Consider the following 14,505-nt stretch of genomic DNA (forward strand, 5'->3'; position numbering starts at 1 on the left):
GCGAAACAGGATGGACGAAATGTGTTGCGTAGGGATAGATGGTCAATGCGAAAAATACGAAAAATTCTGGCAACCTGGGGCCCCAGGCATTGCCGAATCAAGCCCAAATTTGATAACACTGGGCTCATTCTTGTGAGAAAGAGCCACTCGAGGGTAGTCGGGATATTTAAGCATCATTGGTCAATAGCCTCAAAGCAGCACGCAGATCCTTTCTCCGGAATGCTAAATACATGGTGTCTTCATTTGATGCTCTGTAATTTGATCCAATTGCAATATGAAATCCTCATTAAGCATTCCCAGACCAGCAGGAACATGTGCGTGGTGTTTAATAAAATTCAAAATATCTTGGCGTCTTCTAACCTCAACCTATCGTCGGAATAAATATGATTTCACGCCCTAGATCCGAGGAATTGTGGTGGATCGCATCACCCTGAGATTGATGTGCACCGCTCTGGTCCTGGAACCGTTAAACAGTTTTCTACCAAAGGCGGGAGGAGTGAAATAGAAAGTAGAAGGGAAAGAAAGACAATTTGGGATTGAGCGTGAGCAGTCGATAAAATATTGAAGATGCTGGATATTGGGTGATCTCCCAGGATGCAACAAGAAATGCCCGCGTTTCGATTTCGCGGTGCACGTGACCGAATATCTACGTCTCGGTCTCAATGCATTGGATTCAATTGCTAAATGTGCCCATGGGATTGAAATTGCTAAGAAAGCAAGTCGCCAAGATCGTATTAGATGAATACGTTTGGGGCGGAATGTGGGGCTCAGTTGTACCGTCCTGATTTGCGGACCGCATATCACAACGAAAGGTGAGTGGGTAGTGGGAGCATGGGCTCCAATCAGAATTTTTAATACTAAAATTTCATTGCACAGCTCCGAAAAGCGATCCACTGCGACTGTATCGACCAACGAATTACTCCCACACACTGTGCAAACGGATCAAACGAAGCCCCCTGAAATTTCTGGAAATAATTTAGACGTACTATTCAAGACTGTTTCCATTCATCGCACCAGAAGACTGCCGTTAAATTTTTTGCTTGAAGCGGCTCGTAATGGATGTGAATCACTTGATCAACGAACATTATGCTCCATTACTGATAGATGCTGGCCAGCAGAGCAGCCACTCTCGCCATAGAGAAATGGCTGCCCAGGCGGTTCGTAAACAACCCGATGAGTCAAATGAGGCCGGCTCTATGGCTGCGCCCTCTGTCCCTTTGAAGTTACCGATCCCCAGATTACGCAACTCTACATCCTATGTGGCCCGCCGCATAACCTGTGCCTGTTCTTCTTGCCGTGCGAGTAAAACCAGGTGTACAGGAGAAAGCCCACGGTGCCAACGCTGTGCTTTGCTGCACTATGATTGCCAATATCCAGAAAAGAAGTCGCTTGAGATGCAAAGGTAACATATGGATTTACCCTGATCCTCCAAGCTGAAAGAGTCTCACAACAGCAACAGGAAGCTCGCGCAGGTGTTGAGTGAGGCACATGATTACAAAAACGTTCTGCGACTCTTGCTCAAGAGTGTCAATGTCCAAGATGCTGAATTGATCTCTGCTGTCCTCTCTAAGGTTTGCACCTTATTAGTAACATTGTTATTGCTAGGGTCTTACAAGCTCCTGACCCTCGATATCTTCTAGTATAACCACGGCCATGATCTGATTGCCAAGAGCACAAGTGAACCCGGCTCCTTGTCTACTGCTGAACCGGTGGAAGCCGATCCAGTTTGAGAGCTTTGAATGCTACTTTGAAAAAATTGATGGCTCCACTTCGGACCTGATTCAAATGTCAGTGGCAACTTGCTTGGAGAGGCCCTTCATATGGGCCAAGAATTACCCAGAGAGAAGATTGGAACGATACGACCAACGCTCATGGATAGGAGTGTACAAGCCGTAGCCACTGTTGCCAGGAAAGAGAATCTTCGAATTCTCAATTGAGGCCAATCGAATTGATGGATAATTGATTCTTCTAGACCAGTATCTCGTAGCAGCAGCCCTTTTGTTCAAGAGGCCCATTCTAGCACAGTAGCTAGGTGCGTAGTCATAATTCTAGGGAGGCAGAGTCCATATATGAGGAATTTCATATAATAGTAGAAATCTAACCTGCTCGATACAGCGTCGCGATAGGATAGGGCTAGTCAGAGTTCAGCACAACGTCACCCATTTCGAGACAATACATTCTTTTGATTTCCACCTACACAGAACTCTTCCAGACCTGTTATCTTGCAGTGATAGCCGATGGCACTCTACGAAAACGTACTTGATCCAATATCTGACTTACTCTAAATACAAGGGATTTGTTGAGATACGGTGTTGTGCGAATCAGTCTCGCGGCGTGCCATGGCTTGTATTTATTTGATGTTGTGTAGGTGATGTATCTTGTCCAATATGCGAGGTAGGCAAGGACCCTGCAATTTTGCTGGTAGAGGCCTCGGGTCACGAAATAGCTTGGTGGATGCCAGTCTTTGATGAGGTGTGCGTTGTGTGATGTAGCCGGCTTATCAACGGTCAGTGAGATGAAATGACATGGCGTCATCACCTCGTACGTCGTAAGAAGAGGCGGACTCAAAGTAGTGGAATGTTAGTAGGCGTCATAGGCATGTACTATGTGCGGTATCTTTGTCACCGTTTGAGCAATGCTAGGGGACAGAGAGCCGCTGCCCTATTTAATGGTGATTCCAATCCAAATGAAGGCCCAACCTGTACCTCAGCCGCGCAGCCTTCAAAGTATAACCTCCAGAGCCAAACTCATTTGATTCTGAATAGTCGTCATTTTGCACCCCAAATTGAAGCGAGAAGCAGGAAGCGCCCCGCAACAAAATGAAGGGCGCGAAGTGGCCTTTTTGAGTTCACATATGGCATTCCTTAGACTGAAAAGGGTTCAATGATTGGGACTGTGATTGGGTATCATTCTATTCTCCCTTTGACATCAGCTTGTACCCCTCAGCGTTTCAAGCGGGTACTTTCTCTGTACTCCCACCCTGCCAACGTTCGCTCCAACGGAAATTCACGAGTGAAACAGGATGCCCGGGCTGTCGCCTCGTCCGTCACATCTCACTGAACACTCTTAGATCCCAATACCCAAGACTCGACCAGCTCGACCTTCAATCGCATACGATGCCAAAAACCTCTAGATCCACTCGGAAGATGGCTTCGAAGGTGTTGGCATATCCAATTCCTGCATCCAAATACGTTCCGCCCTGTCCTCCTCCACCCTTGATGCGTCCAAGGCTGCCCAAAGAGCCAATGTAGCCCGGCACAAGCGTGCATTGACTGACATAAATTGGTCGGAATGGAAGTACTCTTCCAATACAAGCTTTTGTATAATGTCAACCACAGCTGTCGCTAGATAGCAGAAGTTCGCGCAACAGGTACGGTAGAACTCATTCTCGTGAGCTTGCTGATTACGCTGGCTGCGCTTCTCAGTGATTGCGCCACGCTCTTTACTGTACTGAGGTGTGTCTTTGTCAACTCTAATATGCCATGGTGGTTCTCCCCGCCACAAAGATTCGGTAGTCCAGTGGTGTAATCTCGGGAAGATCATCCCGCGGGGCAGGCGTAGCCGTTGAGAAGTCTAGCCGTAGTGTATCTGGCGAGCGACTGTATACACTTAATACAATAGACGGAGGACGGGCCATCAGTGAAACTAGCACAAAGACTTCTATCCGGCGCTTAGTGTCTTGTAGCCACGGCTGATCACGCTTATATCACACGCAAACGATAGAGAACAATAGGGTCTTGTGACAGTCTATCCTACGGGTTATATACTCTAGAATTAATTTTTAGGGCAGGGAAGTCAGTAATTAAGCAGGCCGCATTTTCCAGTGGCTGTTGTCTAACGTCCATGCTCCCTGGGCTGTGCTATATAGCAATTTCTGAGTTCTATAAACCTAGGACGGGGAATGTAGTCTCGCAAATATTGATTACACTAAACATTTCTAGGTCTCTTCTACTCATTATGGCTGAAGCTATACCGATAGTGACGCCAGCTTCTATACCGTTTACCGCACGAATACAGTACGTAGCAGGTTAATCGACCGAACATATCTATTTAGTATCGCCAAGCGGAAAGCACAGTATCCGTAAGGATCTTAAACTTAGAGATCAATCTATAGGTAGCGCAACAGCCGTTCAACACATGCAGTATACCCGCTTACAGCAGCAAACATAAGGGCTGTAAAGCCCAAGGGCCCAACCTCATTCAATACAATTTCACCTTACGAGAGAAGAAGAGACACAATATCTAAATATTGGTTAATAACAGCCACATGAAGGAGCAAAGTTCCAAAGGAGAAGAGGGCTTTTACGTTAATCTAAATAGACCTCTAGATCAACAAGTTCTAGACTACCCCGAGCGAACGCACCCAACACGCAGCCCACAGCGGGAAAACCAAGCTCAACATAGCATTAATACATATTTTCGGCTGCCTCATAAGCATCTAGAGCAAGCGAGGGCTTTGATGCTCCGATACTTGTGTAAGAGGGGTAAGACCTCCATCATCCGCGTCATTCAAATAAAGGTCATTCTAGTCCAAGAGCAGTTACACTAGCTCCTCATTCTACAGATCTACCACGTACCACAACACCGTACGCCCCCTAGAATCCTAGTAATCGATATCAACCTTTAGATTAAGTAGTAGGGCTTCTACTATCCCACGCGACGATCTTCTCTTAAGGGGTTTAACCGCAAGAAGTAGTACCGTATTTCAGTAGGTACCATACCAATTAACATCCAAGCGAGGGTCACGGACTAGGATCTACACTAAGATATAGTCTTCTTTTCGAACTACAGAATATAGCACATTCTACCCAAGGCGATCTTCGATACTAACATTCACACAGGAATCGGTCAGAAGATAGCTTAGAATAGCGTGCTCCGAGTATTCCACTACATACATCAAAGCGGACATACCATCGGTACATCAACCATTAACATCCAGCGCTAAGTACTACAACAAGGTTTCAACGATAGCAAAAGTACCCTTTACAACAGCGATTAACAACGGCCCTCGACCTTAAGAGTCACAAATATAGGACAGCCATAGGTAATGTTCCAACATAAGATTAACTACTTGTAGATAGCTCATCTCAATAGCAAGCAGAAGTATACTCATCCTACGGTACTCGGAGTTAGGATTTGCCTAATAAAGATCCAATAACTATCGTATAATATCTAGTCGTCTATTAAGTATGGCTCAATAAAGGGGTAGTATCTTATCGCGCTAGAGACAATTAAAGAGAGCCGTCACACCAATGGTCACAGTTTTCTAGCAGTAAGCGATCACATTAACAATGTCATTTTTATCAAGACTCATAAAGATCTAGAGGAAGATTTCATCTAGGAGGTTATCCAGCATATTTTATATATAGTATAAGAGCTAATATAGGTTAATAGAAGGGATAGTAAAGCTTTATAACACACTATAACACTTATATACACCGACTTAAACATACTATGACCGAGCCTAGGCTTCTCATATAGCAGAATCATCTTTGCCAGGCTAGGAAAGATTAATACTAATCCTAGGAGCCCCTTTATCTCTAGGAACCTATATACCATTCCTAGAGATACTAGTACTGATCCTAGGAACAGCCATAGCCTCTCCAGGAACTGTGAAGACGATCCCGGTTCTAAGTTATAGAAATTCAGGTACAAAGATACGTCACCATAAAATTTTTCTCTTTAATTCGGAGACTAGATATACATCTTACCCAGGGAGGTTCATATATACTATACACAATATATATAAGTAACACAGACTACCTCACCTAGCCTACGTATCTATCCGCCAAGCATTAAAGATAATATCAGAAGACCAAGTCTAGTTGATCCTAATATCCACTCTCACTCTAACTAGTATAATAAAGCTGTCCCTAATAGTTCGTTTCCAACGGCCCTAGCATTTCTACCACCTCAACCTTACTTTATCAATTACCTCTAGTATTTCCTTTGTTATACTTTCCGGTCTTCACTAGGGTAGGATCCATACAATCTGGTGTCAAACACTATTATAGATAATATCGGCTTTTCTTACCGAACAAGTGGTATATCTAGGAGTCACCAATTTGGTGCAATAGGCTAACTCTCTAGTTTCTCCGGGTCCATTTCCAACAATACGAGAACCCATTTACCCTATTTACCCTACTTAGAACATATACATTATACACCGTGATCTCCAGCCTGGTAAAGATAGTAAGCTCCGTCGTTAGAGCCTTTCGCCCGACTGCAGCTCACCCGGTGTATCTGTTCGTTCTCACCGTTAACTACTTAATAGTGACAACATAATATCTGTAGCTTCTTAGTCAAGCAACTCAAGCCCAAACTCGCCTTCAAATCATTTCTTTCTACGTATTAGCCTTATTTGCGATCCTACTAGTAGTTACAATACTAAGCACTCTATAGAAGACTTAGGACATTACACTAGAGGTAGGTTCTGTTTTGTATAGAAAGAATACAGTGGCTGACTATTTCAGATCCAAATAATACTGATCCTTACCTAGACCTTGTCAGCCTAGCTTATTGAAACAAGATAGACTACCATATGTCTTCCGCTCACGGATCAAACAGCATAGAAGAAGTCTTCCTTGTAGTACATACTATATGATCAATAATATTTAGTGCTATAAGATATAAGCCTATTGGTAAATACTTCTTGATAGTGACGTCGTAGTGGCTTTTCACCTACATATCAAACACGATTTACGCAGATTAGTATGGGGGGGGGGGGGGCGAATGTAAAATGTAGTCACTAGAGGATCTATTTTATCATAAGCTTAGAATTTATCTTAATAGTTTTATTACCCCCCATTACATCCACTCACTTAGCTAGAAATAATAGCACTATTGGAAAAAGCCATACGAACGGCGGACTTGATTACAAAAAAAATCTTTATTTCAACTGTATTAAGTATTTATTGGCAGCGCACAACTATCAACTCCCCACAGGGAAGAAACTTGAAATACCAAGATTCGTGACGAGGAGCCTGCATACAAACGAGAATCAGCTTTGATCAAGACCTGAATGATATGATGACTGACCGTAGACTGGTTGCTTCAATTGCTGGAATAGCCTCACGTGGAACATTTCAATCACTACCGCTCTATCTGCTTGTGACTGCAAAATATCTGGTATATTTGCAAGTGTGGCCTCGAGGGTGTCCACTGACGGGGCTCTCTGAAAGGCCGTGGCACAGATGCTAGCCAAATTGTATGCACTGTACTCTACAGTCAGTCCCGACGGCTGCAGTAGTTGGCACACTTTTGGTAGCAATCTTGGGTCCAACGAGAGAAAGGCCCGCCGGAAATACTCATATGTGCTGGTATTCTTGTCGTAGTAGATTTCCTGGGGCATCGTAAAGGCCACACGTTCTTCCTCCAAATGAAAGGCCTGGTGAAGTCTGAGCACCATGGTCTTCATTTTATCAACGCAAATGCTGCCTTTGAATAATGGCGATTGGCTCAGTCTGGAAGCCATCAGCGTGTAGAAAGGCTCACCATTCGGCCAGATGTCTTTGGACTCATAGTCTTTGAGGTCTCTCGGTTGCAATCCCGTAAAGGCAAGACAGACTAATGCGATGCTTGCTCTCGCGCCAAATGACCGATACGGATACCTTTTGGTTTGGAAGTATTCTTGTAGAAAGCTCGAGCCAGGCAGCGCTTTTGTCCCAAGCATGAAAAGTATCCACCGCGCCTGCAACTCTAGGTCATCTAGAGACACCGTCTGCAAGCAACGGGAATCGGTCAAAGCATCCCGCGTACTGATCAACCACGATAAGAGTCCATCATACTGCAGGACAAACTCTCTTTCCCAGTCAGCTGAATGACGATAGATGATTCGCCACATGGTCGCATCATCTTCAGGAAGCATGGCAGAGATGAAGATGTAGTTCAACACCAACAGAAGTTGATGGAAAGTCGGAGGTGATTCTTCTCGTGCGAAGATGGGATCAACAAGTGGAATTTCCAACGGAGATGGCAGGAATGCCTGTTTGCATAAATCAGAAACATTTGATTGGCACTACAAATGTGCATGGGGTCTACTCACCGAGAGCTTCATCCTGGAATATGCCATGGTAGCGGGAGGGCTTGCAGCAGACGAATGTTCAGGAGAGCGAGAATCAACATCAAAGGCTTGGTTTTCATTCAATTCCGTAAGGGGAACCGTTTTTCAAGGGCCATGAGCATCAGCCAAGTTCAAGTTGCCGCATGCTTTGAGCTACTGACCTGTTTGTTTTGATCTGACGGTGCCAGCCCAATTGATGGCGCTTGTAAGCTTCGGCGGCTTGTCTTACGAATGCGAGTCTCTTGGGACATTCCTCCAAGAAAGCCTTTGCACATGCGTGATCGAATACTGCATCGTTGTTTGGCGATACGGCACGGCTCGCAGGATGGGCTCTGGTTCACATTCGCTAGATAGTAACAGATGCTACCTTTACCACGCCTGATGCAGGCTTGGCAAGAAGGAAGCTCGTGACTAAGGGAAGAACCGCACTTTAAATGTTGATGAACGGACGTGCGAATGTCCACGAGCATAGCGTCGACTAGGACTCACTAGGATGCGCCATTAGTGACGTGCTGCGTCACTCATCCATGCCACAAAGTAGCATAATTCTAAACATCGAAGCAGTTCGGGGAACGTTCACTTGCTTCCCAGGAGCGACTGAGTTCCCAGAACCCCCTTTGAAGATCCCAGGATCGGCAACGCTCAATTATGACCCAAATTTACCCGCTGGGTTATTCTTCCAGGGAGTCAAGGCTTCATTAGTTGAAGCAGATTCAAGTTGACGGCGATCTTTCACGCTTAGCCAGCCCCCATCAAAGCAGACTCCCTATGCAGTAATCAAATTGTTTGCCCCAAACGGCCAAGGAGATCATCTACCGCTGTCATCTGAAGGCAGACTTATAAGATGTTGCTGAGTGAGGAATGTAGGTGGGTTGACTAGTAGAATTTGTGAATGTAGCCAGTCTTTTGCCTACGACCCGGTAGCGATAAGCCATTGGGAGACCATCTATAAAGCCGGGGCAAGAACGTCTCCTCGAACCATACCAGTTACTCCGGCCTGATGATCCTGTTCCAAAACATTTGACGCGGCGCAAGATCTTTGTCAGTTCTCTTCGTGTTTGGGATCGCGGAAAAAACCTTGATGAGCGGCCTGGCGAGATTTTTATCAACAGCCGTGCGCAGGCAGAATCACAGCTGGCCCACGCAAGCACCACTTCTATGTAAGAGCTCAATGGCGAAGACATGGCCGACCAGGTGTCGTACGAAAATCGAAGCGGGAGAGTTTCTGCGGATCCGGTGGATCATCACGAGTTGAATAACCCCACTGATCCTCTTGAGAGCGCCGCCTCGACCTTGACCTCCAACACACAGCCGGGCAGGCAGGGCGTTAAGGTCCGCCGTCTGGAAATCGGCACGGACGTCGATGACATATACTGCATATTTTGTCTCGCCGAGAATGGGAATCCTACCGACGAAAACGTAATTCTGCAGTGTCGACGCGGCCAAGCATTGTCACACTTGGGTTGTATGGAGGAGTGGTTGAAGCAATGCAGACCTAAGATGCACAAGTCATGCTGCGCCTGGTAAGTGTAATGAATGCGTCTCTCGAAAAACTGGTTACTAAAGAGATGCAGCCGAAGTGAAGAGCCTCAAGACGCCCTGTTACGCGGGTGGCCATCGCAGATTCGAATGAGCATTAATGCAGCCAGAAGCTGGAGTGTCACCGAAGTTGCCCCATGCGATATTCCGTCAGCGGATTCCTACCCCTCTGTATATAGATTCACCCCGGTGCACATTTTGCAGGCGGGTGCGGTGCAACAAGAGAGACCTCAGGCATTGCCCCGCAGATCTGCTAGACTGGTCAGAGAGGGATGCCCATCTACGCCACTCCGCCGATCACCTAGATTTCGAATCTTCGAAAATCAAATGGGTGGCTTTGAATGGGAGGGGATTTGATTTGGCCTAATGGAAGGCGACCCGAGAATCGATCAGAAGCTCCGAGCTGAAGCGGAAAGCAAAGACCAATTGTATTCTCAGTGTCAAAAAAGTGAAACCTCCGTGCCCCCAGGCTATTCTAGCATCTGCTTTCCCATTTGTCTAGACTTGAGGATACTTTAGCCCGAACATCGAGGAGTTGAGCCAGCCATTCCCGCCGGTGTACTGTAGGCGTATAAGTCAATAGAGAGCAATACGTGCCGACTCGCTTTCAGTGTACAATTTCGCACATCGAATTTTATCCAGTTGTGAGGAAACAGTGTCATTCTGCGCAAGCAACCCTTATTCCTGGCGTTTGAGGGTGGCCCTGTCCTGTCGGCTTGAATGATCTTGATCAGAAACCAGACGGCGAAGGATCTCGTGTGCGATGATGGCAAATGTACCAATAGATGTTCCATTTTACCTCGGAAAAGGGCAGGCGATTTCCCCAATAATTTCTTGTTGTGGCATAACATGCACTGAGAGCCGCCTGGCCATATAAGGACGCCTCTCGCAAGGAAGCCAGAATGGGACTGTGTGGCAATGGGTTCCCCCGTAGACGCACATAGGAAAATCGTGCATCACTCATAGTAGAATCACCCGCCATGAGCAGGGGAACGACTTCCTTGCCTGGCCTCTACTCCGACCGTTATTCGCTGCAGTGAAACCATCACCGGCCCATTTAGATCGAGGTAGACAAGTAATGTCTGATTGATAAAAGCCCCCAGCATGGTAAGATATCCATTTGAGAAGCCTGTAATGTCAAGACCGTGACTTCAAGCTTTGTGGTCGCGTTGAATGCCAATCCTCCAGAAAATCCCACAAGAGCCCACCCGGCAGCGCCCGTGCCAACAATACCATTGCGCGGTAGTGTATTGGTATCTGGTAGAGCCCAACCTTTTCGTTCTGAACGAAAAAGCTAAGCGAGTAGGTAACTTCGAATACCACACCGCTAAAGCCCCATCAGGGCGAGCTGCGCTTGGGAGCTACCCCAATTGAAGTCGAACTAGTTAACTTTACGCTTTAGGGACGCGGTGAAAGCACATAATTTGCTATGCTGCGGCAATATGCCCCCATCATGTATGAAGACCTCTCATGAAGTGAAGTTTTCGATTGACCTTGCTGCTGATCCCACTGTTGAACGTCGCATCCATGTCAACGCAGCGCTCTCAAAATTTGTTGCAAGTCTGATTGCACAATTAGCTTGAATTGGGTAAAGACCCAAGTTGCCCTCCCTAGAGCACTGCTCGGACCATTGGAGCTCCCGCTGGCCTCCTTTCTATTTGTCTGACACGGATTCCCGCTCAACAGCGTGAGCTGGTGTAGCCCCAGCGAGAAGAGAATGCAAAGAAGAGCTAGCCGTCGTAAAAAGCGCAAAGTAGAACGATTAAATTTTCGTGGAAATCCAACGCTCGTGTATCGATGCTCACTTGTGAGATGAACTCATCGCGAAGAAGCCCAGCGGAGAAATGTTTGGGAAATGACGTCACGCGAAGTTAGCTGCGGCAAGTAGTCAGCGGCGCGTCGGACCATTTAAAGAACAGCGACCCAAGTCTGCTTCCGTCGACGTATGCCGTCTTGAACATTCACAAGGCACTGGAAAGGTTGGCACTGTCTTTATGTTCGAAGTTGCTTCATAAGTCGGCCCATCAGAAAGCCCACACAGCCACGTGGAAACGATATCGTGATTTGATGCCGGTGCCGGAACGGAGCCGCATCATTGGAGATGGCTCCTCAGATCTCCATATGTAGAGTCAACTTGCAATCAACTTGATCCTCTCGGAGTATGTATTATCGGGTATCACCCCTTCAAACCGACAATCAATCATACCGCAGACGCATCATAAGTGGCCATGCCGACAGCGAGATGGCCACCACAGGTTTATAAGTAGTACTCTTGACTAGCTCTGCCTCTAGATAAATGTGAAGCCCACATTGAACAGGCTTAGCTCACAGCGTGCCAAGAGCACGTCCCTTCAGCATCTCCCCAGATGCCGACGCGGAAGACGGTGATGCAAAGTGGCCTTGTCCAATGAAAATGGAGATCAGCCATCGGAATGCATAATGCGGACCCAACGGTAGGTCTTGTCATAAACTGTTCATTTCGCGTGGGTGTTGACATCGGTGAGGTGAGACAGGGAGCCACGCTAGCCGTCCACTGTTAACCTCCAGAGCCTGACTGCAGCAGGCCTCGCGTCTAATGCTGCTTAAAACCAAACTTTTGATGAGAGACGACGGCATTACCGATGGAATGAGCAGGGACTAGGTAACAAATCTTTCGATCGACGTGAGAAGCCTGCTGGAACGATAGTTAGCCACACGAATATAAATGTAGGCGGGGCTGACGCGATAAAAAGCCACCTTTTGGGTAATGTGGGTAATGCGCTTCTTATAGTAGATTCGTAGTGCGATTGGGACTAAGTATTCAGAGCAGGCGTCGAAGGGTATGTTAAGATGATACACGCATGAAGTGGGTGTGTGGGAAGCGCGTCGGTAACCAGTCGCACTATAGGCAATATTAGCACCCAGAGAGGAGGAATAAGGATAGGTCAGCATGAGTGGAGATACTCTTGTCAATGCCGAAAGTAGCTGATACATATGAAAACAGACGTGAGTGCAACCCTTGCCAGCGAAGAAGTCGTTCAACATGGCTGCATAACTAGACGCAGTCCTCGGAGCTCTGAAATGACCGATAATCCGTAGCTTGAGATATGAAGGTTGGTTTTCGTGACCGCGGACTCTATGCCCATTGAGTGTACGAAGCTCGCTCTTGTCAGCTGAACGCCCTTCCAATATGCATGGGAGGTATGAGTGGGATAGAATGGCTTTCCTTCTGTGTACTAAGCGTAAGGATGCCCCGCTCTAAGAGAAAAGAGGTGCTGTTTAGATGAAAGAATCGGTAGATAAGGGTGCAGATTCCAAGACAGGAAAAATCCGCGAGAAGGCGCAGCCGGGAACATGACCGGGCGATAAGACCTACCATCCTACCATGGTAATGCGCAAGCAGTAAGTAGCGATATATTGGCCAATTAATAGCGATCTTGTGAGTGCTAAATGTAAAGGCGAAGACATGCGATGGAAGACGAGGTATTGGATGTGATCGACATTACTGATTCCACATGCGGTTCCGCCATAGGAAATATGAAAGTGGGTCTGTTTCCAGATGAGATTGGCACCATGCCTTCAGAGAAGACAGAGCTCTAGTTTAGGGTTAGCAATAGTCCCATCTCCAAGATATTTGCAAGCCGGCTTTGCGGATCTTACTGTATCGATCACTGCCACAAATTGAGAAAGTAGGTGGAGTCGACTACATGAACCTTAATTGGTTTATAGAAAGAGGGGAAAGAAGGCTAAATTTTGTGATATAAGGCTGGTGCAGATCAGGAACCAAGCCGAACCATCGGAATTAATCCCGAGATATCTATACGAAGAACCAAGTTGATTTCCGATCAACTTGGTTCTTCTAGTTGTATATATATAGCCTAATGTTTCCCTCTGAACAAAAATAACAATTAATACCAATGAACTACAACACTAAATATAGCCCGAAGGGAGACCATACCGCAACCGACATAACAAGGGCAACAATATCGCGGTCGTTTACGATGCCAGTGCATTAAGTGGAATCTATACAAGAAGCGACGCCACTACCATCTGGAAAAGCTCGATGAAGACGCTGTCTCGCAGCTGTCTCGCCGCTGGCTCGGAAAAAAAACAAAACATCCCTCAATCAATTTCGGACGAGATATTTCTTAGAATGTAAGAGCTGGAGGACTCGGATGGCTTGGTGGGCTATGAAAGTTCTACCGGGCGGGTGCAGATCACAACACGCACAGCAGCATTTCTCCGCCTGAGCCAGCTTGTTGAGTTGATACAAGGAAGGATACTGGGGTGGCCGAGTTACACTCGAGAAGCGCTCAACTCCATCGCCAACAATTCGGACTCTAACCTCGAGGGTTTTCAGTCAGGTACCTCACAGTAGAAGCTTTACTGTAGTATTGCAGGTTACAGTGTGCGCTTCCAACACCGGGAAAGGGCTTAACGTCACCTGCTCGGTCACCTGGGGGATAGACCTCGTGTTTGCTGGGTATCTGGATGTCGGCGAAGTTTCTCGCGTCACGACAATCTCCGTGCTCACTACATCACTTAGGAAAATGCGGAGGTGTATCGCTATGTGGCCACCTTGGATAGGGCAAGTCTCATTTAATCCGCGGATCGGTGGCATCTTAAAGGGGAAGTACTACGGTGGAGGAGTAGAAAGAAGGGCATGTAGCTTGCTTATTCGGTAGGTAGTGCAGTACTATATTGATATGTTATCGGTTCGAAGTGTTCTCGTGATGATATTTTGGTTAATAACCCATGTCTCACTCAAGCTATTCCTGCGGAGCCCCTAGGTATGCAAAATAATCAAACAGGCTGGAACTAACCACGCTCACTCAAGATGTACCTTGGCATGCCTAGCACGCCAGTGAATAGCCAGAAGCCCCTTTAGATTTATTGGAAGGGGGGCCCATTCGTTAGAACTAAGG

General features: G+C 46.6%; 4 protein-coding genes across 4 annotated transcripts; 2 read left to right on the forward strand and 2 right to left on the reverse strand.

Moving 5' to 3' along the window:
- Positions 1-1,055: 1,055 nt before the first annotated feature.
- N7478_010676 (Zn(II)2Cys6 transcription factor domain-containing protein) lies at positions 1,056-1,730 on the forward strand (the record flags this gene model as incomplete). Its single annotated transcript, XM_056926890.1, has 3 exons — positions 1,056-1,402; positions 1,460-1,571; positions 1,641-1,730. 3 exons carry the CDS (start codon positions 1,056-1,058, stop codon positions 1,728-1,730), a joined length of 549 nt encoding a protein of 182 aa, XP_056776260.1.
- A 1,399-nt stretch (positions 1,731-3,129) lies between these two features.
- N7478_010677 (uncharacterized protein) lies at positions 3,130-3,543 on the reverse strand (the record flags this gene model as incomplete). Its single annotated transcript, XM_056926891.1, has 1 exon — positions 3,130-3,543. One exon carries the CDS (start codon positions 3,541-3,543, stop codon positions 3,130-3,132), a length of 414 nt encoding a protein of 137 aa, XP_056776261.1.
- Positions 3,544-7,000: 3,457 nt separating this feature from the next.
- N7478_010678 (uncharacterized protein) lies at positions 7,001-8,056 on the reverse strand (the record flags this gene model as incomplete). The annotated part of the gene is made up of 2 exons (XM_056926892.1): positions 7,001-7,984; positions 8,045-8,056. The coding sequence occupies 2 exons, from the start codon at positions 8,054-8,056 to the stop codon at positions 7,001-7,003; spliced, it is 996 nt and encodes a 331-aa protein (XP_056776262.1).
- A 1,188-nt stretch (positions 8,057-9,244) lies between these two features.
- On the forward strand, positions 9,245-9,958 carry N7478_010679 (uncharacterized protein; the record flags this gene model as incomplete). The annotated part of the gene is made up of 2 exons (XM_056926893.1): positions 9,245-9,585; positions 9,637-9,958. 2 exons carry the CDS (start codon positions 9,245-9,247, stop codon positions 9,956-9,958), a joined length of 663 nt encoding a protein of 220 aa, XP_056776263.1.
- Between the last annotated feature and the right edge of the window lie 4,547 nt (positions 9,959-14,505).

Source organism: Penicillium angulare (genome assembly GCF_028827245.1).
Source record: "Penicillium angulare strain IBT 27051 chromosome Unknown utg000007l_segment0_segment0, whole genome shotgun sequence".
NCBI lineage: Eukaryota > Fungi > Ascomycota > Eurotiomycetes > Eurotiales > Aspergillaceae > Penicillium > Penicillium angulare.